The sequence below is a fragment of the Pectinophora gossypiella genome, chromosome 11 (assembly GCF_024362695.1).
Source record: "Pectinophora gossypiella chromosome 11, ilPecGoss1.1, whole genome shotgun sequence".
NCBI lineage: Eukaryota > Metazoa > Arthropoda > Insecta > Lepidoptera > Gelechiidae > Pectinophora > Pectinophora gossypiella.
Genome location: NC_065414.1, coordinates 10835940 through 10863353, shown reverse-complemented (window position 1 = coordinate 10863353; position 27414 = coordinate 10835940). Strand labels below are relative to the sequence as shown.

The 27414-nt window shown below is 37.6% G+C and overlaps 1 protein-coding gene across 3 annotated transcripts; it reads right to left on the bottom strand.

Annotated features, from left to right (window-relative positions):
• Nucleotides 1-479: 479 nt before the first annotated feature.
• LOC126370522 (probable ATP-dependent RNA helicase DHX34) lies at nucleotides 480-23234 on the bottom strand. 3 transcript variants are annotated; one of them, XM_050015398.1, is made up of 21 exons: nucleotides 22610-23234; nucleotides 22317-22435; nucleotides 21174-21340; nucleotides 20338-20541; nucleotides 18739-18871; nucleotides 17235-17383; nucleotides 16354-16461; nucleotides 15265-15370; nucleotides 13795-14000; nucleotides 12959-13162; nucleotides 12139-12324; nucleotides 11336-11433; nucleotides 9692-9899; nucleotides 7903-7965; nucleotides 6361-6542; nucleotides 5972-6082; nucleotides 5489-5610; nucleotides 5173-5330; nucleotides 4427-4554; nucleotides 2722-3020; nucleotides 480-585 (listed from the first exon to the last, which is right to left on the bottom strand). In XM_050015398.1, exons 1-20 carry the CDS (start codon nucleotides 23158-23160, stop codon nucleotides 2735-2737), a joined length of 3489 nt encoding a protein of 1162 aa, XP_049871355.1. In that variant the 5' UTR covers nucleotides 23161-23234; the 3' UTR covers nucleotides 480-585; nucleotides 2722-2734. The 3 variants fall into 3 exon arrangements, with proteins under 3 accessions (XP_049871355.1, XP_049871356.1, XP_049871357.1); XM_050015399.1 differs by having other exon boundaries at nucleotides 541-585; nucleotides 2718-3020; XM_050015400.1 differs by lacking the exon at nucleotides 480-585 and having other exon boundaries at nucleotides 2716-3020.
• Between the last annotated feature and the right edge of the window lie 4180 nt (nucleotides 23235-27414).

Below are 27414 nucleotides of genomic sequence, written 5' to 3'. Positions count from 1 at the left end.
AATTCGGTCGCGACCAGTGATACTTTAACTAGTGAGTGAATGTGTGTGTGTGTGTGTGTGTGCGTGCGTGCGTGCGTGCGTGCGTGCGTGCGTGCGTGCGTGTGTGTGCGTGAGTGTGTGTGTGTGTGCATTAAGATTACTTATATTTGATTCGATTTAAATGTATTCAATCTAAACCTGTACGTAAGTAGGTAGATACTTAATAATGATGCCGATTTGTGAAGACAGCAACGTAACTTTTACTGACTAAAATTAACTTTATCTCTGTCTTGCACTTGTCGTAAGTGAAGGGCAGCACTATTTTTAGAGTTTCTTCTATCGTGTAGGTTGTGAGGTGGAGTAACAAGCTTATCAACCCATCACCCCACCACCACCACCACCACCATCACCTCATCTCTTAGAGTTGTTAACACTAAAATAAAATTATGTTTCATTGTCCAGCTTTAGCATCACTGTATTTATAAATATTTTGTACTCACCTTTTATTTTATAAGTCACTGCTGTAAGGTTCATAATATTTATTAGAATTTTGTAACGTTTCTCGAGCTGCAAGTTGCTTCCTGATTAGATGTGCCTCTGCCCGACCTACAAGCAACAGCTAAAATGTAACAAGGTAGTTATGACAGGTATTAAAAACTACCATACGTAGATACGTTTTAAGTTTAATACTATATTACGTTTTTCTTTAAGTTCCAAAATAGATATAAATTAATTTGAAATCAGAATCGAAATTCGTTGAAAAACGAAATAATTCCAGCCGAAAACAAGGACTTTCAACTCCTGAAATGAAAAATAGGAACGCATGACGAAAAAAAATCGCCAGTTATGTTTAGGTCCCATGTAATATTCTATCGTGTGGACTGTGAGGTGAATTACCAACCTCATCAACCCTGGTGTCAGGGTTATTACTTATAGGCCCTTGACATGACTCATGTAACGACTACGTACTTACATCAGTAAGTAATAACCGGGACCGACGGCTTAACGTGCCTTCCGAAGCACGGACCTTTTTACTTTTTGAACAATCAGATGATCAGCCTGTAATGTCCTAACCAAACTAGAGATCACAAAGTGATCACGAAGGGAGGTAGGGGTCACGAAGTGAGTGAGTGAAGGAAAGTGTTAGTTATCGCTATCGACCCACTCGATTCAATCTTTCAAATATTATCCTCTCAGATGACACCCTGCGCCGAGGTCCGAACCCAACTGGGCCCCTCAGGCCGGGTGTCTTAAATTTTGTATCGGGTTAGAGCTTTCAGTACTCTTCATTTATCCGGCCAAGAAGTTAATCCATTTGTGGAAAATCTACGACCAATTCACGAACTAACGAACGAATTTACGATCTAATTCACGTCAAAAAAGTTGCTCAACATACATACATACATACATACATACATAAACTCACGCCTATTTCCCACTTCTATAGTCTCTGCTTACCCCGGTGGGAAAAAAGTTGCTCAAAAAAGAACAATCTTCTTATTACAAAGTTCGTAACTACCATAGAGCAACACGGACCTCCGCGTAACTACAGATCTAATTATCCGGGTATAAAGTTAACTTTTATAGCACGCCATTAATTTGGTGCAAGACCTAGCCTCTAGTACTCATGACTAGCGATGGAACTTTCAATTTTAGATAGCACGCACAATGGGTTCCAATAAAATTGATGGTTAACTTTAGAAGGGGCACAGGAAACTTATTGGTTAGAGAATTGTTATTATTGAACTGAGTGTAATTACATTGCAATAATAATACGTATTTTATAATGTATTGCTGTAGCTTTGTTTTTTTTTTACTAGCCTGCATTGTCCCACTGTTGGGCAAAGGCCTCCCCTCTGAGTTTCCACTCCTTCCTGTCCTGTGATCTCTCTCCAATCCGTCTCAAACGCATCCAGTGCCCTGTTCAAAACTTACAAGCCCTGTATGACAAGTTTTTTTTTGTTGTAAATATTTTTTATTACTACAAGAATGTGTTTACAAAAACTACACATGTAAATTACATGTTACAAGTGTCAATATTTATTTCACAAGTATAAATATTAAGTACTTATTGTTATTTTAATTTATTTGTATCCCACGGATACACAAAATATCTTTAATTAAGTATATAATTGAAAAAATTGTTTATTATAAAATAATAATGATGTTCAACTAAAATTAATATTAATAATGTATGATAAATACAAATAAATATATGAATATGAATATAATTTACAATTCCTCTACTTTTTTTGATAAACGTACGTAGTTTATACGTACTTGTGAGTAACTTGTAGCTTCTGAACGTGTTTGCGCAAGAAAATTGCTTGTAATAAATACAAGGTTTGTAAGTTTTGATAAACAGGGCACAGGTCGTCTTTCCATGGACAATTTTAAATGCAGGTCAAAAATGTGCTCTAAGCATAGTATGTACTCAAATACATAGACACATAAAACGTCCGAGTGTCCTAATGGAGTGGGCAGAGCCGCAAATTGTATTGTATCATGAGTACATGATATTATTATTTAATTACTACAAGTATGTAGGCCGGCTATACAGGTTGTGAGAAGCTAGAGTAGTTTTAGACGGATGAAAGGTTCCTTATGTAAAAAATAACGATTCAAAGTGTAACTATATTACCTACTGAGCAAATATATTTTTGAATTTGACCGCTCTCTTACACACGAGATCTTTGATGTCATCTGTCACTACGATTTAAAAAAAAGAAAACACAAACTTACAGTAATAGCAATTTTATTTCACCATACAACTCTTTTTATGCCTCAAAATTTCTACAGGCGTCATGTATAAGGTCTCTTTACAAGTTTCACACTTATACTCTTTAGCATTTGGTCTATTATCCTTTACGGGTTTCGGTGTTTCTGTCTCTTTCTTCTCTGTTCTGTTAGAGCAGGTAAACTGTTTGTGTTGAAGGCGTTCTAGAGGTGAGAAACATAGGGATATGCCGCAGTCCGGGCATGTCCATGGTAACGCGTAGGTTTCCTGATAGCTGTTGTAGCTCCAATCTGTATCAACCACGCTGGAAAGAAATTAAAGATTAAAACTCGCATACAGAAGCGGTATTAGGCACGTTTTGCACTGGTAAGCAGGAGTCTGTACGAAACCGCGTCGTAAAGAATAACACTATGTATAGGACGGTAACTCTCCGCCCGGCATCAATTCGTATGGGGCGCCGAGTTAGATTTACTAAATAGCCGTAAACCAGTAAGCAGTAAAGGAGAGCGTGCGAGGACTATGCGTCCTGCTCGCACTTACGCGGTTAGGAGATTTTTGTATGGAGTGTTTGAGGTGTGGTCATATATGTGGACGCGTGCAAACTCGAACAGAACAAAAAACTCGGTATGACCATGACCAATCCTCAAATTGGAATACCTACTTGACTACCCAGTCAAATGAGATACTTTTTAGGAAACGTCAAAACGAAAGTTTTCTGTGGAGTTTATAATTATGGAAATACAGTCATGTGACGTCATCAATAAAAGCTCTGTCAAACGTCGTACTCATTATTACTGAATACATAAATAACATTTGAAAATAAGTCGAAAAGTAAAATGAGATTGATTTTCGATCTTAGACTGGCTTCTATTTCTAGATTATCATTTTATAATGTATCTTTGTGCCAGTCAAATACCCTATTACATCGAATTAATAAAAAATAATTAATTTAGTATTTGCTAGAGCAGAGCTTCACAAGTCGCGAGGAGGAGTAGCGAATATGGAGTGGGGCCTGCTTGTGGAACGACACAGCAACCGACCGAGCCAACGCTCAGCGAAAAGCTCTTTATTCATATTGGTAACGGTTAAATTTAGATGGATCATTTTGGGGACCACTGTACGGTCACGAGCATTAATATGTAAACACTTTGGTACCATGTCACATTAACTTTTTTGAGAAATTGAACTGTAAGTCTCACTAAATGTCAAATATGTTAGTGCGACAGAGTCCTAAAGTGGGTACATTATATTGCTCATGACTGTACTAGACTACTAGATAACAACGCCGTATAAAATTCGAGTGGCAATGTTTCGTCCAGTCTTGATTGTCACTATTAATTTATAGGCGCCTTTTTTGCGCGTTTTTTTTCCTATGGGGACATTGTCGAAATCACTTCGTGAGACTGTCCTTTGTTTGGTAAGGACATTGCTGGTTCGAATCACCAAATTGTCCGAAAAGTAAGATGATTTCGTGTTTCGGAAAGCACGCTAAGCCGTTGGTCCCAGGCTACTAGCCCAAACACCTCCACCAATCCGCAGTGGAGCAGCGTGGTGGAGTATGCTCCATAACCCCTCTGGTTGTTTGAGGGGAGGCCTGTGCCCAGCAGTGGGACGTATATGTATAGGCTGTTTATGTTTATAGAGAAATCCTACCAAACCTACAAAACCTTCTAAAGGAAAATAGTAGTAAGGAAAAATATATTGACTTACCAATTGTAAACTACATTGTCAGTCACATAAACGCCGCCTTTCTTATCGTGTGGTCGACATTCGAATTTCTCTTCAAATGGATTCGGATCTATGCTTGGATGAGTTTCGTCTGCTCCATAATATAACACCTAAAAGTTAAATATAACATACTATGATATGATCATATTTCCAAAATCATTTAGTAGAACGCTTGCCTCTCACTTTGTGGTCGCAGGTTCGAATCCAGCACAGGCCTAAACCAATGATTGTCAAATTTGTTTTCGAATTCATGTTTGGATTATAAATGATTATCACATGTTCAGCGGTGAAGGAAAACACCGTAAGGAAACTCACATACCCGAGAAATGTCTTTCGGATATGTGTGACCTAACCTGTATTGGGCTGGTATTCCCTTCGTGCGTTGGAAGGCCAGACAGGCAGTCGCTTCTGTAAAAAACCTGTCGAACCTTCAGGTTAGGTTAGCGGACCCTGTGAGAATGGGTTAACGCTAGAGAGATGATAAACATAACATCCGCAAGGCACAAGCGTCCCCTCAAACAACAAGGGGGTATGGATCATACTCCAGCACGTTGCTCTATTGGCTGGTGGTTAAATATAATATAAAATGTGCTAAGGAGTAACCGGAAGAGCATGCGGATTATCTGTCTCACTCGCACGTTAGGCGTAAGGCAGTACACGATTAGAATGAGATTTTTGTATGGATTTTGCCCGGGGTGTGACGTCGTCTACTGGCTGTTTGTATTTACCTTCAAATCACCGGGTAGGAGCCGTTTGATAGTGTAGTAAACTTCAGCAGACATGTAGGCGCTGATATCGCAGGATAAGTCGTGTTGCAACTCCTCATACGATTCTCTCGGCTGGTTCTTTTGTAGTTCTGCTTCGACCGACTTGTTGGGGTTGGCATCTATAAGAAAATTAATATTATATTTTCTTCTTTCGTGTGGATTGTGAGGTCAATGACCAACCTCATCAACACTGATGTCAGGGTTACTAATGAGCCGCCGAAGGCCCCTAAATGCAGGACCTCAGTGACTTTAATTTTATGTATGTAAAAACATTTACCATTAAGTCGTCTATTGATGAGAGCATCCCATCTTTGTCGTAGCTTGACGGCTTTTAACAACAGGTTTAGACCGGATTCAGGATAAGGGAATTCTAGTAACAACCACGAGTCACATACAATTCTGGAACAAATAAAAGCGGTTTGAATTAAATACTGAATTGTGTTATATCATTTTGTTACTTAATTTTATAATACTTCGATAATGGCCCAGATCCCTGCAGACACCTGCTAATTTTACTTTAAGTTATACCTGTCATTTTCTTATCCACCGAAAAGGAAAGGGACGGATGATTGACAGCTCTTAATTTTAGGAAGAATGAGTAAACGAATGAATAACCCGGGCGAATCAAAAAGGTATTTCGCTGGTATGCAAACCGTTTGACGTGTGCTGTCAACATAATTCTGTCGGATTATTGCCAATGTAAATTTTTTATAATTTCATAATTTATCTTGAACCTAATACACGACCCAATTGCCATTACCTTGTGAAGCCAATATTGGTGTCTATAGTATGCGCTAGAAGTAGCAACGTTTGCGCAGCAGGCATCCTCATAGAATTGACTATGTACGGCTTTGTTGTCTCCAGTAAAGACCTGGAACAAAAGTTCAGACAAGTCAAACACAGTCACATATCTCCCGTCTCTTTCGTACTAGGTTGTTTACCGTTAGTGCGAGAGAGATGTATCTCTTGTCTCTTTTGCGCTATGCGAGGTACTATATCTCTATCCTTGCATTGCATCATCAACAACCAACCAGCACCATCAACCTGCGACCTCAAAGTGAGTGGCAAGCGTTTTACCAACTGGGCTACCACGGCTCTTAAGGTTATGTTTATCAGGTCACGTCAAAAAAATAGCGACGAAATACTTACAGGTAACACAATATCTGGTGTTTGGCAGACAAGGGCAATTTACTCTTGAAGCCAAGCGGCGCGTCAGTTTGTATGTCCCCTTCAGTCAGTTGTAAGACGCGAGGGTTTTTACCGAAGTACGAAGTCGGGTGTAGGTACACGAATGGCTTGCTCCATGTGTGATATAGTTGGTCTGCACCTGACTGGAAGTTTAAAACATTTTTTAAGAGTCTTTTTGTTGCAATAAAGTGTATTTGTATTGTATTGTATTGTAACAATTTATTGCGTTTGTATATTTTTTAGCCACCTGCAGGCTTAGTACCGTAAGCGCGCGACTCTTTCTCGCCTGGACATAGTCACCTGTCACTCTCTCACAGTACTGCACAGAAAGAGACAGATGATATCTGTCGCGGCGAGAAAGAGTCGCGTGTTTACGGTGCTAAGCCCGCTGGTAGATCGTATACCAAACGTCGAAATTCGGCAACGCACTAAAGTCGAAGATGTAGGTATACGAGTCCCTAGGCTTAAATAGAGGTAGGCTGGACACTTGGCAAGACGGGAAGACAACAGATGGACTAAGGCTGTTACTGAATGGTGGCCAAGGGATGGTATGCGATATCGAGGCAGACCACCAGCCCGGTGGTCGGATGACATTGTGAGATACGTCGGAAAGCAATGGATGTGACTTGCACAGGACTGGAAAGCATGGCGTGAAAGAGAGGAAGCCTATACACAGTGGACACAGGCTGAGAAGATAGTATCTACTATCTTATCTTATCTTATATCTATCTAGATATTTTGTAATATCGATAAGGCCTCCTTTGCACACCTTAGAATAAGATTTCTCTGTAAATGGCCCCGATTCCTGCAGACACCATCTAATTTTATTTTGTTATACCTGTCATTTTCTTAAACGCCGAAAAGGAAAGCGCCGAGTGATGGATGTACCTCTGACGCAGGTTAATTTTAAAATGAATGAGTGGATGAATGAATAACCCGGACGAATCAAAAAGGTATCTCACTGGTACGCAAATCGTTTGAAGTGTGCTGTCAACTTAATTCTATCGGGTTATCGGCTTATGTAAAATTTTCAGTGTTATTTTAGATTTGTGCCTAAACTTGAGGTGTGTTCCATAAATGTTTTGCCTGTCGATGACCCGTCCCTTACCTTTTCAGCGGATAATAAAATGACAAGTATAACTTTAAATAAAATAAGATGGTGTGTAGTGTGTACTGGAGTTTTTTTTTGACGTGACTTATTGTAGATGGCATTAACTACTTGGCCAGACAAATGGGGAGCGCTGAAGGCTCTCACCCGGTATAACGTTTAAGACAACAGGCCTGAGGGTGCCCAGTTGGGCGCGAACCTCGGCTCAGGGCGTCGTCTGAGAGAGGAATATTTGGAAGAATTAATCGAACCTAGTGTTGATAGCGATAAGCGCTGAATGAGGGAAATCGTCGACCACGCTGGCGGGGTCGGTATCGGGGTTCTGAAGTGTTTGGTTCATATACTGGAGCACTAATGTCTTTGTTATTTTGAAATCTGTAGTATAAATAATATACCTTAAAATGATTAAATTCATCCGCAACAGCTATTTGTGGGTACAACGCTCTGCAGAGAACAATCTGCAAAACAAAAAAAAAACAGGTTTTACATCAATGAATACAACGAAACTAGTTTCTACGAAAAAGCCCTTATTTAAAAAGCATTTATTAAAATTATTATTAAGTTAAACAGAAAAAAGGAATCATTTTTTGTCACCTTTAGATCTGTCTTTATTTGGTAATCAGAATTTCATTATCTATCATTGACCTAGGAAACTACCTAATAGCCTCGGCCATTATAGACAGTGATATGGCGCGCCGCTTACTTAGTGTAGAGTTAAGAAAACTCAGTGAAGCTTGGGTACTTAGTTAAGTTCATCATACAATGCATGTACCCCTATCACAATGGGGGACTTTCCAATCGACGTTCCCCAAACACACGATAGATGGCGTTGTTCACTTTTAAAGTGATAATTACCTATTTTCTCATTGCGAGGGTACATAATTATTCTAAAATGTAATGTAATGGCAGAAGCATAATATATAAAACTAATTGTTGCTTGATATTTGGATCACATTATGTATATAATGATGATCATATTATGTACATTATGATGTTGCTACCTATATTGCTTCTCTTTACTTTAATCAGAACTAGCGACCCGCCCCGGTTTCGCTCGGGTGCAATGCTGAGGAAAAATTTAAATTATTTACGACATCACATTAAAAACCTCAAAAATAACAGTATTTCTCCACTATTTAATGGATGTTATTACTATCTATTAAAAAGAACCGCATCAAAATTAATTGCGTAGTTTTAAATATTTAAGCGTACATAGGGATATAGGGACAGAAAAAGCGACTTTGTTTTATACTATGTAGTGATAATAATGGGTGGAAGTTGTAATTGTATCTTGTACCTTATACAAATTCAAATTCAAAAATATCTTTATTCAGTAGGTAACATAGTTACACTTTGAATCGTCAATTTTACATAACGAACGTCTCATCCGCCTAAAACTACTGCAGCTTCTCACAACCTGTATAGCCGGGGAAAAGAAGCTGCAAGAAAAACCTCGGCACAGGGCCCTAGACGTTCTTTAAAAAAATAAAAATAAACATAAAACATAAAATATTGGTATACAATTGAGTAATTTAGCTGCCTAATATCAGTTCTCAGACAGTTAATCCCATGCATTCATATCTTCTAAATAATCACTAACTTTATAATAACCTTTTTTGTAAAGTTTTTGTTTAACTACTGTCTTAAAACAGTTGAAAGGCAAATTCTGAATGTATTGACATTCAGAATTCTTATTGTAAAAACGTATACATTGCCCCTTAAAAGATTTAGTAATCTTATGTAATCGACTGACTTGTAAAGCAAGTTTATTTTTGTTCCTGGTATTAACAATGTGCCGATCGCTATTTTTTGCAAATAATCCTATATGTTTTTTTACATATATTAAGTTTTCAAAGATATATTGTGATGCCAAAGTTAAAATATTAATTTCTTTAAATTTATTTCTAAGTGACATCTTGGGTCCCAATTTGTAAATCGCCCGAATGGCTCGCTTTTGCAGAACAAAAATGCTGTTCATATCTGCAGCATGACCCCAAAGATAATATAGTATCCAAATACAAAGATAAAAGATGCATATGTCTGTTATCCATGAAATTAGAAGTTTAAACGAAGAAAATGCTTAACAACGCCATCTATCGTGTTTTTGGGGAACGCCGATTGGAAAGTTAATGATTAGGAATATAGAAGTGAGCTTATGTTTGGTATGTAAAAAACCTTAAGTACCTTCAACATAATAAGGTCCCGTCCACTACTGGTACTAGCCCCTGATATCAACGCCTGAATCCTCTTAGCGTCGTTCGTCATTCGGAACTCAATGTCTCGGATGTCCAAGGCGCCATCTTCCTCGTCCTTTTCATCTACTATCTCATAGGAATCTACCTTAAGGCGCTTCTTCCGTTTCGAATCTTCTGCCGCTTTTTGTTTGTATTGTCTGAAAGGAATACAATAGGGTAGTTACCAACTAGTCAAATCAGTTACTTTTTTGCTAAACTTCAAAACACGAAATTACTATAGAACTTGTATGAGAAAGCAACCTGTGACGTCATAGAAAAACGTGTCAAAATTTCTTTATTAAAATTCATAAATAAGTTACATTGAAAAAAGAAAACGTTTTTTGTCACCTTTAGATCTGTCTTTATTTCGTAATCAGAATTTCTTAATTTATCTTTGACCTAGGTAACTACCCAATTGGGTACCGGTTTCCTATATCAAAGATAGATTTATGAAATTCTAATTAGTAATTACTAACAAACTTTCGATACACCACGTTTTTTAACATAATATAAATATAACATAGCATTGCGCGTGTATCCCCAAGGGGTAGGCAGAGAGGTATATAATAAGTCCCATGTAATAGGGGACGTGTTTTCAGTTTTCAATGATTATTAAAAGCATTATTTATAAACAAAAATGCAATATTGATTGTTACCCGCTGTGAGTGCAATACAGTTTTGAAGCAAGGCTAAAACCGGTATATATAAAGCTTTGATTATTTATTTATTTATTTATTCATTACAAAAGATATTATAAAATTCTTACATTGCGACACTGAAACCCATAATGGGTTTAAGATGTGTCAAATTCACGTCAGGCAGTACAGGTATAAATTAACCCTTAACACAATAAATTTAAGGTTGAAAAAGAGAGTAAGAGTAGAATAAGAGTGGAAGAATCGAATTTGGTGTGTTAGGATTGTAGTAAGGGGAATGCCTACCTCAATGGGAAATAGGCGTGATCTTTTGTTAGCTACTAGTCACAAATTGTTAAACTTAATTTATGTAAATGCTTTTGTAACCTTCACTGTTTTGGGAATAAAGTTATTCTATTCTATTATTTTGGATCCATGCACACGCCATACAAAAATCTCATTCTTACCGTGTGCTGCCTTACCACGTAGGTGCGAGCGAGACAAACAGTGCCCCCCCCCCCCCACTCTTTAGCGGTTTATGACCATTTACACTAAAGTAAGCCCCAGAGGGGGTGAGGTAAATCTAGCTCGGCGCCCCATACTAAGTGCGGGACGGAGAATTACCGTTCTTTATTAAGAAGCTCGTCGGCGCAGCGGTAAACGCGCTCGGTCTGCGATTGTTGAAGTTAAGCAACTTTCGCACAGGCCGTTCATAGAATGGGTGACCACAAAAAAAAGTTTTCATCTCGAGCTCCTCCGTGCTTCGGAAGGCACGTTAAGCCGTTGGTCCCAGCTGCATTAGCAGTCGTTAATAACCATCAATTCGCACTGGGCCCGCTTGATGGTTTAAGGCCCGATCTCCCTATCCATCCATAGGGAAGGCCCGTGCCCCAGCAGTGGGGACGTTAATGGGCTGATGATGATGTAATGTTATCTTTATTCTATGCCCACAGTCCTACCTTCTCATGTCTTTCAGCTGTTTGAGTTGTCCGTGTCTCATGGCTCGCTCAGCTGACGACATAGTCTCCGGTTCCATAGTCTCCATTAAGTTGTTATCCTGTCAAACAAATCAGAAATACAGATTTTCGATGGCCACATACAAGCAATTAATCTAGCAATATTGCTTTTTAGATGGGTTGTTTCAATATGGCCTTTTTAGTCACCTAGGCCACTATATTACAATTTGTGCATTTGCGCATATAAAAGTAAGTGCGTAGTGTCAACAAATGCAAAATTGCTGATGAATTACTTTAGCTACAAGGAAAGAGAGGAAGGGGAAGACCAAGAAGAGCTTACGTGGAATAAATTAAAGAGACGGTGAACGTCGTGTCTTATAAGGAAGTGAAAGAATTGGCCTTTGTAAGACAGGAATGGAGAATGCTACACCGACAAGAGTGTGGCTCTTAAATTCGTGATGTGTGACCTTCAATGTACACTGTTGATACAAAGTCCTAAGATGGATGTGATGAATCTTATGGACAAACCATTGCATCCCCTAACCTTAGCTTTGGCATATACATACTCGTAACATTTATAACATAAGCTCACAAATACATATATCCCAATTGCGGTAATCAGAGGTACATCCATCGCGAGATGAACTGAGTACCCACACCTCATCGAGCTTTCTGTTAGACCAACGTGATTGGTGGTGGTCATGATCAAGTTATGGCTTCGTTGGATAAATAAACGAAACCCCATTAGGATGAACATACAATGTGACAATTAGGAGTTTTAAAAAGAAAATATTTAAATGGTATACCTGTAGTAAATTAGTGAGTTGTGCTTGCAGCTTGGTGAGTTCATAGAGCCTCTGGTCCTCGAGAGCGCGGCGGCGACACCACGCGCGGCCGCCGCCACCTTCAGCCTTCACTGCCAGCCAGCCGCAGTATAAAGACAGCAGTGTTAGAGGATCTCCATGGTCAGATTCATCAGGTTTTCTTGCGTTCTAAACGAGACAGGAGAAAGGTTGTGACGATTATCGTTTGTCAATCGTTAGGTATTTGTTTTTTGTGACGGACCGAATAAGTTGACCAGCTAGTTCCGCCCATATCCAACAGATGGCGCACATCTTTCAATGCAGGCCTAAAACGCGCTAACGAAGTTTGCATATTGCGATGCACATGTAAAACTATCAAATCAACACTTCTCCTTATTGTGTGGCTTACGAGGTGGATTACTAACCTCATCAACCCAACCCATCAACGCTTGTGGCATTATGTGTGTGGGTGTAGGTAGCATTCTTTGGCGGCAGAACACCCACGTCGCCAAAACATCACTTATTGTACATATGCCACGCATGACATCCACTTCATGGCTGGACAAATGGGGAGCGCTGAAGAATCTCACCAGGTACAAAATATTAGACAGCAGGCCTGAGCGTGCCCAGGTGGGCGCGAACCTCAGTTCAACATGTCTTATATTGTGTGAGGATAATATTGAAAGAATTGTCCCGGGGTAATAGACGGGTAATCAGCACTTCGTCGACATGATCCATTAATTTATTCTGTCCGTTTTTACGGGAAGATAAAAATCTAATGCATTTGAAAAAATACTATATGTAGACGTTAATCTTTACTCACCTCACAGTCAAAATCCCTATGCGCTCGGGTTGTGTAAATGGAGCGTATGCCCAAAGCGGCCGCCAGGGCGAGAGCGGAGTCCCTCTTATGCGGTGGCAGAGTTGCGGCGCCAATCACTATCGCTTTAGCTAGCGACACCTCCACTGGTAAGTTGGCTAATACGCGACCGAGAGATGTTAGCTTCTCGTTGTAGGTTAGGGCACCCTGAAAATTACAATTCAAATATTTAAAAGGAAGTATTTTGTCTTGTTCAGCTCTAAATATCCCACTATGTGGCCAAAGGCCTCCCTTCATTTTGTCCACGATTCTTTTTTTAATACTTCTTCGTCCAGCGTTGCAGGAGAGTCGAGTTAGTGGCGCCATCTCTACCTTTTCGATGAACAACTTTCACGATGAACTACATTTGTATCAAAATACTACGATTTGTATCAAATTTGAAGTATCTCCTTTTAACAATTAGGTAATACTCCAACAATAAATCATGTTCGATGGGTAGTTTCTACCAGCAATCCCAAATTATCGTAATAATAAAATAAGAATCGACAAGTTATTGCCGGTTTAGAACTTCCTATTAATTCATATATTATAGCCTTCGCTATGAAAACTAGCCAAATCTGACCTTAGGCTACAATGTATTTTCTTAACTTATAAGAATAAATTATATTTTATGTTATTATAAATAAATTTCAGGACGGATCATTTAACTAAGCACCCATTTAGATCTCACTTCTTTTGTCGTTGAAATCAACAAATGTTTTTGTTGAGATAAACATTCTACTTATAAACTTATGGTTTTCAAACTTAATATTCTGAGGGACAAAACTGTTAATACTTACATGTTGTTTCAGCTCAAGCAGAGCATTTTCAACGCCATCCTCAGGCGGGGCATCTAGGAACGGGAACCTCCTAACATCATTCACTCCTAGAGAACTCATCAGCAAGAGGAGAGACGCTAGAGGCACTCGCGACACTTCAGGAGTGCTGAACGGTTCCAAATCTTCGAACTGCTTCTCTGAGTATATCCGGTAGCATACTCCCGGGCCTGGAACGTTGTGCAAAGGGGGTTAACTGGACGTTTAAGGACAGTTCCTGTCTAGAACCTAGGTGAACCTATTAATAGGTTCAGTATGATCTACTCTGAACCGGCGTGCGTGTATGAAACGATTGATAAATATGGAAGAAGCAAGAATATACAGCCAATGAGGGAGTTTCCATTCGACGTTCCCCAAACACATGATAGATGGCATTGTTCACTTTTAACGTGGTAATTACCAATTTTCTCATTGCTGGGGTACATAATTATTCAAAAATGTAATGTAATAGCAGAAGCAAATATAAAACTAATTGTTGCTTGATATTTGGAACACATTATGTATAGAATGATGTTGCTACCCATATTGCTACTCTGTATTTTGATCAGGATAATAATGGATGGAAGTTGTAATTGTACCTCGGTGTATCGATGTAATAAGAAGGGTCATCATTTATACCCAAAAACAAAGATAAAAGATGCATATGTCTGTTATGTGAAATTAGAAGTTTAAACGAAGAATAAACTTAACAACGCCATCTATCGTGTTTTTGGGGAACGCCGATTGGAAAGTCCCTTATTACATTGTTCACGGATTATTACAATAAAGTTGCCATGATAACAAAAGGAGAAAATAAATAAAAGAAAGTGCATTTGGCTTGATTCTCCGCTGCATCCAGGATGCCATAAGTGCTTGGAAAGCTTGTTCTTTACATCGTATATTTTTTAAACTATACAGGGTGTTAGTGACATCGTAACGAATACTGAGGGGGGTGATTCAGACCATGATTCTTTGTGGATATCAAGTGAAATTTCCTGTCGGAAAATTCATGTTTTTTTTTCCAGTTTATTTTAATTATTTTCAATTTTATACTTTTGCCATCGAAAATTTCACTTGATATTAACTCAGAATAATGAGCTGGATCAGCCCTCTCAGTATTCGTTATGATGTCACTTACACCCCGTACAAGTACATACAGGTAGCCATAAAAGTAGGTATGGGTTAGTGACACCGTAACGAATACTGAGGTGGATGATTCAGACCTTGATTCTGAGTTCATATCAAGTGGGAATTCCTGTCGGAAAATTTATGACAGTGTTTGTGTTTTTTTAATTGTTTTCCGTTCCATACTTTTGCGACGGAAAATTCCACTTGATATCAACTCAGAATCATGGCCTGAATCATCCCTCGAAGTTTTCGTTACGATGTCACTTACACCCTGTATAAAAGACTATCTTTCTATTAAATCGGTACGAAAGAAGAATTGTATGTTACCTGTACGTCCAGCGCGACCTTTCCTTTGGTCAGCACTGGCCTGCGAAATCCAAAACTCTTTCAATCTTTGCATTTTTGTTGTTGAATCGTAGCTCATTTCTTTTACCTGGATGAAAATAAAGCAAAAATTAAATAAGGCCTATCAAAACGTGCAAGTACGGCAGGAACAGTAGAGCAGAGAAAGGAAAGATTGGCAAAAAGTCTTAAATGTTTTAGAAAGGAAAAGCCGTGGTAGACTAAGTGAAAAAACGCTCAACTCTCGTTGTGAGGTTTAAATCTAGCACGGGTCTAGCGATGAAGGAAACCCACATACTCGAGAAAAGTGTTTTCGGAGGTATGTGTACCTATAATTGGTCTGGTTTTCCCGGGTTGGAAGGTCAGACATCGGTACTGACAAATCTTCAGGCTAACCTCAAAAACACACAGAAGATTACCTAAGTAAGCAAACCCCGTGAAGACCAGGATAACGCTAGGGAGAGAGATGATATTTTTAGAAAGCCATTGGTGGTCTAGTCATAACCACTTTTTTGTCCAAAAAATAATACAAAAAACCTACTACTACTAGCAATTATTATTACAGCGAAGCCAAGTTATTTTTAACAAATATTGTATATTTAATATTTATAGATGCTGCACTGTCCCGCACCAAATTGTAATAATGTTTCCTATCCACTGGTTGCCTGGAAGAAATTGCTGCTTAGCAATAAGGCCGCCAGATTGTACTGTATCTATCATCATCTGTGTGAATTTGTTTTGTATGTTGTGTGCAATAAAGTATATTTTTAAATAATATAAATCCGGGTTCGATTCCCGATGGGGACATTGTCGAAATCACTTTGTGAGACTGTCCTTTCTTTGGTAAGGACTTTTCAGGCTTGAATCACCTGATTGTCCGAAAAAGTAAGATGATTCCGTGCTTCGGAGAGCACGTTGAGCCGTTGGTCCCGGCTATTAGCCGTAAAAACACCTCCACCAACCCGCAGTGGAGCAGCGTGGTGGATTATGCTCCATACCCCCTCCGGTTGATTGAGGGGAGGCCTGTGCCCAGCAGTTTATGTATATGTTAATATAAATATGCGTATTGCTTACCTTTCCGGAATCAACAACGAATCTAATACCATCAATGGTGACCGAAGTCTCTGCTATGTTGGTAGATACAATGCACTTCCTTACACCTTCTGGAGGGTAGTCGAACACCTTCAAAATTGTACATATTTAACACAAGTCTTAAATAACATAAATTCACGACTCCCCAAATGCAGTAGTCAGAGGTACATCCATCACAAGGTAAACTAAGCCACACCTCACCGAGCTTTCTGTTAATGATAGCCTTATCGCCGTCTATAATGGTCGAGCCCACTGTGTTAGTGAAAAGCTTTACTTATTACTTTTCAAACTACTTTTACTCTAATGATTCTCGTTTTTATAACACTAACCCGTGGTTAGGGAAACTTACAAAGAGAAAATTGAAATCGAATAAAAGCAGCTCTAGTCAAGCCGAGACGAGCGTATTAACCCATTACACCACCGGGTCCTCCTCCTGTCCATGTCAAATTCTTTCGGTCTATCTTCTATCGTGTGGGTTCTGAGGTGGATTACCAACCTCATCAACCCTAGTGTCAGGGTTACTATTGAGCCGCCAAAGGCCCCTGACATGATTCATGTAACGACTACGTACTTACATCGGTAAGTAGTAACCGGGACCAACGGCTTAACGTGCCTTCCGAAGCACGGATCGTCTTACTTTCGGACAATTAGGTGATCAGCCTGTAATGTACTAACCAAACTAGGGAGGGATTTTTGTGATATGTCCCCACTGGGATTCGAACCCCCGGACCTCCGGATCGTGAGCCCAACGCTTAACCACTGGACCACGGAGACCGTTTCGATCTACGAGTATGTATCGTTATTAAGCCGACGCCGGCGCCATCTATAAGAATATTGAGTACTAATATCACTTTTACTCTTACCTTGTCTTGCTCAGCAAGAGACAGTCCACTATGAAGGGGTAATACTATCCAGTTCTTAGTCTTCTCAGCGTATTGTTGGGCAGCGTCACATATAGCTGTGATCTCTTGTACTCCAGACATAAATATCAACATGTCACCTCTTTCGTCGCCTAGAAAAGATTAAATCTGGTTTTAACACGGAACAAAAGAGGTTGGAAACGCCGGAAAAGAGATCCAACATTAGTCAGTCATGATTTGGGATTAAAACAAAAATCAACCTTATCATTACTGTACTACGATCGTTATTTGTAGAGTCGTATGCTAATTGACGGAATACCGTGGGAATACCATGGTAAAACCACGATCACACCATAGACAATTAGTGCCGACGGAATCAATCAGCATACGACTCTACAAATAACGATCGCAGTGGAGTAATAACAAGGTCGATTTTTCTAAATTTCGTCGGCAATAATTTTGTCTATAGGTGATCGTGGTATTTCCACGGTAAAACCACGATCAGCATACAAGCGCAGTAAAAAAAGGTCGATTTTTGTTTGAAAAAAGTCGTGATTGATGAAAAATTGGTGGATAGATGTATACCTCTCTAACGCGCATTTTGTATGTAAAGTAAACCGCTGTCACCGGTTCAACCACTCTCTTTTACTACTACTCCTGCAAACAGATAACTACGATAGCTCTACTGCTTTTCAAATTTCATAGCCACTATACCGGCAATGCATATTTTATGTGATAGGCTGCAATTTTATCATTACTTTTCGTAAGATACTGCTTACAAGTATTTTGCTGCCTCTCCAACTTTCTATCATTCCTTTTGTTATATACAGAGTGTTAGTGACATCGTAACGAATACTGAGGGAGATGATTCAGGCCGTGATTTAGAGTTGATATCAAGTGGGATTTTCGATCGCAAAAGTATGGAACGGAAAATATTTAAAAAGAACACTAAAATTTTCATGAATTTTCCGACAGGAAATTCCACTTGATATCAACTCAGAATCATGGTCTGAATCATCCCCTTCAGTATTCGTTACGGTGTTACTAACACCCATACCTACTTGTATGGCTACCATATGTACTTGTATGGGGTGTAAGTGACATCGTAACGAATACTGAGTGGGATGATTCAGCTGATTATTCTGAGTTAATATCAAGTGGAATTTTCCATCGCAAAAGTATAAAATTAAAAATAATTTAAAAAAACTAAAAAAAAAAGTGAATTTTGCGACGGAAAATTCCACTTAATATTAACTTAGAATCATGGTCTGAATCATCCCCCTTAGTATTCGTTACGATGTCACTAACACCCTGTATACTGTTTTTTTGATTCTCCTGTAGATAATCTATCTGTAAACCTTATAGTGCAGTCTTTAAACACATTCAACTCTTACTTTTATATAGAAAATAATTAATTTTTAAAGCTATCGAAACCAAACTCTACTCATACGGAGCCCGGGGAGTCGTTCGTAATATTAATTATTTGAAGTTGATACGATACACTCACTTGGATATTTGTTGTCAATTAATTGCATAATTTGAACATAGGGTTGAGGATCCAGCCGGTCGTCTCTTGTCGGTTTGTCCTCAATAAATATCGGCTTGTAATTTAATTCTATGGGAAACAATCTACCTGGCACCTGTAAGGAAAATAGATACATTCATAAACTCACGCATAAACTCCCACCGGAGTAAGCAGAATTGTTTGTAAGGAAAATCATAAAGAAAAAAGGTTTTTATAGCTTAAATACCACTATGTATCAACAGTGGCTGCAATTTGCCTGATTACTTGTGGCGCCACCTACCCCATTGGGAATGTGGGACTTTCCAGGCTACGTTCCTCAAAAACAATATAGATGGCGCTGTACAGATTTTCCTACGTTTAATTTTTTTGGTTTTCCCCGAAGGGTAAGGCAAAGGGAACTATGCCCATACAGCCATGTCTGACGTATTTTTTTCTTGATGATTAATGAAATGATGAAAGGTGATGATGATGAAACCTAAGCCCCCACCCTCGGAGTAGACTCCTACTCCGAACCCCAAACGAATTAACTCAAAAGTCCGCATAAACTTTTGAGTCATGAAGCGGCTTCCCGGCACGAAGCGAAAATAGGCAGATACACTTTGTTCATTGAATACTCCAATATAATAACACTCGCGAATGTCTTCCGACTAACTTAATGCGATCATCAACCACAAAACACCACTTCGTATTAATTATTTAGATTACTCAATGAAGAAAGCAACTGTCCCGTTCCCGTTTCCCGCCGAAAAGCCCTTTCCTACGTTTAACCTTCTAATTTCATAGATATCAGACGTACGCAAATATATATTTTTTGTATATAAATGATGACCCAGGCACAATTACATATTCCACCCATTATTATTCTGATCACAATAAAGAGAAGCAATATAGGAGCAACAATTCTACACAATAATGTGATCGAAATATCAAGCAACAATTTTTATATATATGCTTCTGCCATTACATTGTATTTTGGAATAATTATGTAGGTAAGTACCCAAGTAATGAGAAAATAGGTAATTATCTAAACCTCGGCAGCTCGTTTGCTTCGATCCTGCCAGACACACTATTATTATACACGCACGCCGCCGCGCCGGTTCAGAATAGATCGTACTGAACCTTTTCAAAGGACATCTCCAATTTGGTCAATGTACGTCTTTCTCGGCAGCTCGTTTGCTTCGATCCTGCCAGACACACTATTATTATACACGCACGCCGCCGCGCCGGTTCAGAATAGATCGTACTGAACCTTTTCAAAGGACATCTCCAATTTGGTCAATGTACGTCTTTCTACAAACGTATAAGGCCAATGATGATGATGGACGTCTTTCTAGGACACCACATTCACTTATATCTCCTCTCCTTATCGTGTGGGTTGTGATGTGGAATACCAACCTGATCAACCTTGGAGTCAGAGTTATAACTGAGCCGCCAAAGGCTCCTGACATGGCTCATGTAACAACTTACTTACATCAGTAAGTAGTAAACGGAACCAATGGCTTACGTGACTCCCGAAGCACGTATCATCTTACTTTCGCACGATCAATTTAATTTATATTATAAACGAGAATATCAACTTACTTGTATAACAACAGCTTTTTCTTTTGAGAAATAGTCTTCGAACAACTTAATATTGATTGTGGCAGACATAAGCACGAGTTTGATATCAGTACGACTATGTATCAGACATTTCAGTATTCCCAATAGAAAGTCCCCCATCAAATGTCGCTCATGGATTTCATCTAAAATGATGACGTCATAATTTGGTAGGTTTTCTGAAGACATCTGCAATTCAAAATTGAGAATTTAGCAGCAAGAAAAAGATAAAATTAGAAGACTTTTTCTGAAGTGCTGTAGAATAACCAAGAGATCTAAAAACAGTCTATTTTCAAATTAATGTGTTTTCATTTTATCACAGTTAAGAATTTAACAAGACTGAAGCAAGGCACACTTTATAAACTTAATGGAATTACACTTTGACAAAGCTTGTGATAAATGAAGAAAGTATCTCCTATAAACAATTTGCAAATGGTATTGGTCAGCAAAAATTTAGTATCAATCGCCATCGACTCGCAAAGAAGAAGAATTTGCAAATCAATAATTTGCTTAATAAAAGACCACACCAACAAGAAGCTTATAAATAGGATGATAATTTTATTTACAAACAAACAAAAACACTTTATTGCATATAAACAGAACAAGGGCAATTACAAAATGACAGGAGCCCAAGCACAACACACAGCAGCAGCGCCATGTTTGTTCCGCTGCAGCGTTTGTGCATCAGCGGCACAAATGGCGGACATAGGGCACACCTCTCAATCGGAGGGGGTAAATGTTACGCCCTCCGCTGTTGTGTAATATTAAGGACTGTGCCCAGCAGTGGGACATATAGGCTGTTTCTGTTATGTAATATTTACCTGTCGTAGTAACAATCCTTCAGTGATAAAGCATATCTTTGTGTCAGCAGTCTTACTTTTCTCAAATCGGATCTGATAACCGACCTTGCTTTCAAACTGAGTCAACATTTCAAATGCTACTCTTTTTGACAATGACACACAGGCTATTCTTCTGGGTTGAGTGCAGGCTGTGAATCATAAAACCATATTGAAATATTTTAATGTGATGAAGTTGAGTAAAGAGCACTTGTAGCCATTATAGAACCAGACAGGTACAGTCATGAGCAATATAATGAACCCACTTTGGGACTCTGTCGCATTAACATATTTGACATTTAGTGAAACTTACAGTTCAATTTGTCAAAAAAGTTAATGTGACATGGTACCAAAGTGTATACATATTAATGCTCGTGACTGTACCTATTTATCTGGAAGATAGACACAGGCTGTCTGTTATCTTACCTATAATAATATGATAATTATAACAAAGAATAAATAGATGAAGGATAATAGGGTGACTAAAGCAGTATATAAAGTGAAGTTTGGTGGTAAGGCTGGCAGAGGAAGACCAAGAAGGACATACATTGGCCAAATTGGAGATGTCCTGAGAAATGATGATGCCAATATCAACACTATGATGCAGATTCCAGTTGTGTTAATTTTAATTTGGCTTGACAATTTCAAAACTAGCTTTATCTCTTTTATGCACTCATCGTAGGGAATGCAATCCCGACTCGAGATTTGGAATATCAATCCCGTGAGATTCCGAAATTTTCAAGATCTTGTCACGTTCAAAAAAAATTTGGATGGCTGAAAATTATGAAAACTGCTTGTGTGTTTAGTAAGTTAATTAAAACAAAATATTTTTTAAAAGAAATAGACTTATTCATTAACTAAATAATTAAGTTTTCTTTAGAAATTAGCATAATCAAAACAAAAAGTATAACTCAAGGAGATTCGCCAAATCTCTAATGGGATCTCTTCAAATTACGTTTTGGGATTGATCCCGAAAAATTTGACGAGATATTGTGAGATCGGGATCCCGCAAGATCGGAATTGCATTCCCTGACTCATCGTGGGGGTCAATTTTAAATGTGCCAGAATCTGCACCATTATCAGCAAAATAATAATTGGAGGCAACACCAATTTTAAAAGCTCACTTACCAATATTTTGAAAACCTGCGTCATGTAGGTATTGTGGCACCTGAGTGGACTTACCACACCCTGTGTCTCCGGCCACTATTACTACTCTCTCGTTTTGCACTGCAGCTGTAATTTCATTTCTGAAAAAATATGTATACCTAAGTACTTAATTTGCACTGTATTTAACAGTGGTAAGCATATCTCTTCCAATAACCCCTTGTAAGAAATAAAAAAATATCACAAGCATAGAAGTTGTAATTAATTAAAGTATTTCCAGGTGAGACTCCAATGATTTTCTCTCTGCACATTCTTACCTGTATTTAGCAACTGGCAACTCACTCTGTGTCTGTCTCAACTTTTTCAATTTCTCAAACTTTTCCTTATTCTTAAAATCTAAATAAATCGACACTATATTCATAAACGCGTCAAATAACTTTTTATCTAATTTCCTTCTTTGTTTATCATCTTGAACTGTATCAACATATTTTATTTTTGTAGTAAAGTTTATGCAATGAAATTTGGAAAATTCTTTTGGAGTTCCAATGTCGTTTACTTCATACTTTTCATAACTTTGGTAATCCACTATGGGTTTGCCAGCTTTTCTCAATGTAGCTTCATATTTCTTTAGAAACACCCAGAAGTCATCCAAACTGTTACCTACAGTATTACTTTCACTGCTGTATAAAATAATTTTATTTAAATCACGTTTATAATGCTCAAAACTGAAATCTTCATCAGGGGCTAGAGAATATTTTGATGTCGGACTAATATTCCTTCGTTTATGCCGACCGCGGTCTTCGGAGTGTGACCTTCTTCTCTTTGAGGAACTTGCCCTTGAATGGGAGTAATACGAATTTCGACTCATTATTGTAACATGTAAATAATATCACAAAATAAAAATATTTTGAAATTATTCACACTCGCACACATTTCTATTATGACTTTTTTGACACTTTTGACAGGCGAACATTTTTTTTTTTTGTTTTGGTTTTCCCCGAAGGGTAAGGCAAAGGGAACTATGCCCATACAGCCATGTCTTACGTATTTTTTTCTTGATGATTGATGAAATGATGAAAGATGATGATGATGAAACCTAAGCCCCCACCCTCGGAGTAGACTCCTACTCCGAACCCCAGACGAATTAACTCAAAAGTCCGCATAAACTTTTGAGTTATGAAGCGGCTTCCTGGCACGAAGCGAAAATAGGCAGATACACTTTGTTTATTGAATACTCCATAGACATATAAGAGTATGGACTGGAAATACCTACAAAAAAAACGTGCCACTTCGTCGCATAAAATGGCGGCCTTTACTAGGGCTGCAAGCTGTTTCAATACTACCTACTAGGTATAGCATCTTCTTCTTTGCGAGTCGATGGCGATCGATACTAAATTTTTGCTGACCAATAATAGGTATAGCATTATAATAATAAGTATTCATAAGAGAACAGAAAGGGAAGGTAAAGGGTAATTAGGTGGTGTACTGTATTTTTCGCAAATTTTTCTTGTATGTTTTGTGTAAAACTTGTTCTTTTTGGTATGTTGTGTGCAATAAAGTATATTTGTATTTGTAAAGGGTTTAGTCAAGATTTATCTAAGTAGTTTCCTTAACAACTCTATAACATTGATTACATTCTTTATTGCGCACAATTCGAATCCACCTGGAGTGTATAATGAAACATAAATTATAACGTAAATCTGTTTATTAGTAAGTATTCATTTCACACATTATTTATTATGTAACTACATTATATTTACAATAAATACAAATCTAAACAGTGTCAATTTGTTTAGAAATTGTCTTTGTGATACCCTGTCACATTGCATATATAATTATTATACGCTTTCGGAGAAAGAAAATGTAAAGTTAAAGCAAACTTTCTTATTTCTTGGGAATACTTCTTTGGCAAAGGTAAACCTTGAAATTTGTTTACCTGCCTTTTCAAAAAGTCTTGAGGTCCTGCCAATTCTTCCATCAATACACTTTGCCCTTTATTATTTGATTTTTATTCTGCAGATCTTCCATAATATTCTTCAAATTGGCTATCTTTTAATTTTTTCATCGCGTCTTCTTGAACAGACTGAAATAAAGTTTAATAATAATGTTAAAACAGTGTATGTACTATAATATATCTGATTTAAGTGCATTGTGTACCTGGTTGAATTATACTATATCATGTTAAAAATATAAAATTATTTGATAAATACCTTTTCATGTACTGACTTATGATACAGACGTACGGGCAATGGCAGCACAGACGACGTTGCAGCTGTGGATTAGTTTTCCAATATCACCTGTTTCAGTAAATCCAGTCGACAATTTTGGATTGAAAGATGGCCTGAAATGAAAGATAACATTCATTTATTTATATAAAATTTGTACAACTCATAATTGTTTCGACATATAATAGTTACAGACTAAGTATATTAAGTACATAATAATATGTAGTTGAATGATAGATAGTATAAACATGTTGTGATAACATGATACAAATATGTTATCTATCTAGCCAGTAGTGAGATGATGCAAGCTAGGCTGAAATTTAAATATAAATTTAAACACCAACAGCCTCTCTCTAACCATCGTCTTCTCAAGCTTTTATTTCTTGGAAACCTGTTAACGTAAAAATAATAACTAGTATTCTTAGCCAGTATTATTGGCGCAACACTAATTTGACTATGACGAATAAAGATATTGGAAAACAAAGAAAAATACGGTTTGTAGTATGACAATTACTCAAAATATATAAAGGTTTAATACAAATTCATGGCTCAGTTGCGTTGTAACATCAAAATCTATAGGATTGTTTGTATTATTCAATGAATACGGGGTACTAACCTATGAAGTGACAAATACGATTGATTTCTGTCCTTTCTGGCACCACACTGTACAATACAATACACGGACATGTTGAATAACACTTTTTTCAACTTCAACTTCGATTTAGCAAATCAAATCCTCGTAATTTATCCGCAAAACACAAAATACGATCTCATAAACAGCTACTTGACAGCAGAAGTACCACAAAACACAGCGCATAAAATGGCGAAAAATGGCACGCACCTACAGCTGCTGTGACGTCATCACAAAATGTTGCCATAACTAGAAATAACAAATATATATTTATCTCTTTTACCAAATGAAATTTTGTACTAGTAAAAAAGAGACAAAACGATTATTGACGACCTGTTTCATAAACTACTCATATTTGTATAAGATGATGTTTATATCAAAGACCTTGTATAGAATAGACGGATAATATTTTAGAGTGACGATCAAACTATCACAGCTCTCTTTCTTCCCTATGGCAACAATCTCTGTGGAAAAAAGAAACAAACATAGACAAACACCGCTGTCTAGAACGTCAGTGTTTACCGTTTTGAGATGTTGTGGTAGTCAGCTGGATACCAAACCTGCCGTTAGTTTTTTGGTGTTTTGGGACATTATTTTAACTTTTTATATAAACAATCTGTGAAATAGTTATTCATTATGAACCATGGCTTGCGTAGCTATTGGTTGTGAGAGTAGAATGGGTGTTATAATGGAGAACGATCAAACAATGTCTCACCATGGGTAAGTTATCGACCACATAATACATGTTTGTGTGCAAGAAATACATTACCTGGTCTGGTTTTTGTAAAGTTTATTGAGCCCTAAACACGATGCAGACGCATATTTTCAGCAAAGCCGTCACATTTGTACAAATAATTGATTTCACATTTTACGTTAATCAGCTTTGACAGATCATGTACCCAAAGTATTATAAGTAGTGTTGTCCTTTGATATCGATAATATAATATTATGTTTGAATGTAACATCTACATGTTGCGTTATTCTATTCACGTTTAATTTATTTTTCGACCTGTTTCCGATTTGGATGAAGATTACATAAAGATATTGTATTTTCCAGATTTCCTAAATATCCTAATTTACGAAACAAGAAATTAAGAAACAATTAGATTCAGACCATGAAACGAGATAATTCTCTCTTCTGAAGGACGCCTTCTCCTTATTTAAGCCTGTGCTAATTACATTTCGATGTATCTTGCTTTCTATCGAGCAGGATACCAAACAAAAATATTACATAGAGATGCAGTACCAACAATATTCACTCACATATCTCACATAAGGTGAGTTTAAGTTTAGTTATAAGTTTATAGATAAATTTGCAGCTATTTCGTTTTTGTATTCTACATTAGCATGGAAAAAATATTTCAATACAATACAAATATTCTCTATTGCACAAAATAATTAGTATGAATAACTATTTTGGTAATTACCTGTGATTATTCCTTCTATAAATAATTAGTATGAATAACTATTTTTGTAATTACCTGTGATTATTCCTTCTATGTGCAATGTGTAAACATGCAATGCTTGTGTATTTGTGTGCTCCACGTTAATATGTGCCATTCTTGCAGGTAAAGTTATAACGACCAGAGCCGACACTATACACTTCTAAAGAAAGTGAACAAGAGGAAATATTTTTTTTTATCACCAAAAGTCGGAATTGTTCAGTGCTTCGTAGTCATTGTATTCTAACTATATTGAATAAAAATCTTATAAAGAAGTATTTGCTTTTATTCTTTAATCGCATTGAGATAATCCCCGAAATATACTAGAAGGTCGTCTACTTCTTGTATCGAGAGCCGATTCGATTTCCGGTCAAGTCAATGAAAAACGTGTATTAATTTTTTATAAAAGGGTAGGTATGTGATTTATAGCAACCAAAGGGTGGCCGCAATGTCGTATTAAAATGATACTATAGTATATGTGGACTAGATGGACCGTCCTCGACCTCCTCGGCCATAACACCTTGCGAAATGACAGATTCAAAAATGATAAATTGACCTTTAACAGGTTTGTCCATGATAATTACGTTGAATAAGTGGTTCTGAATCTGTCACCGCAACGTACGGTTCTTCTTAGGTATCTTTCTATCAGGGTACAAATAGGTATCGTTTTAACTAATTTACTTGTGATTCTACCCACCCAGGTATGGATACTAGGTCGTTATTTCTGTATTTAATTAATCATTCAATTTGTAATGTATATTTTTTTAGATCTTGGACTAACATGAAATATTTAGCCAATAATAATGTCGATAAAGACATGGAAC

Bases quoted from the DNA above. Each gene is read 5' to 3' on its own strand.
- LOC126370522 (XM_050015398.1), bottom strand. From the start codon at position 23,160: ATGAGTCGAAATTCGTATTACTCCCATTCAAGGGCAAGTTCCTCAAAG. The intron at 17,384-18,738 runs GTGAGTGTATCG...AATCTTTTCTAG, and splicing joins AATTGACAACAAATATCCAA to GCGACGAAAGAGGTGACATG. The intron at 5,331-5,488 runs GTAAATGTTTTT...ATTTTCTTATAG, and splicing joins CATCAATAGACGACTTAATG to ATGCCAACCCCAACAAGTCG.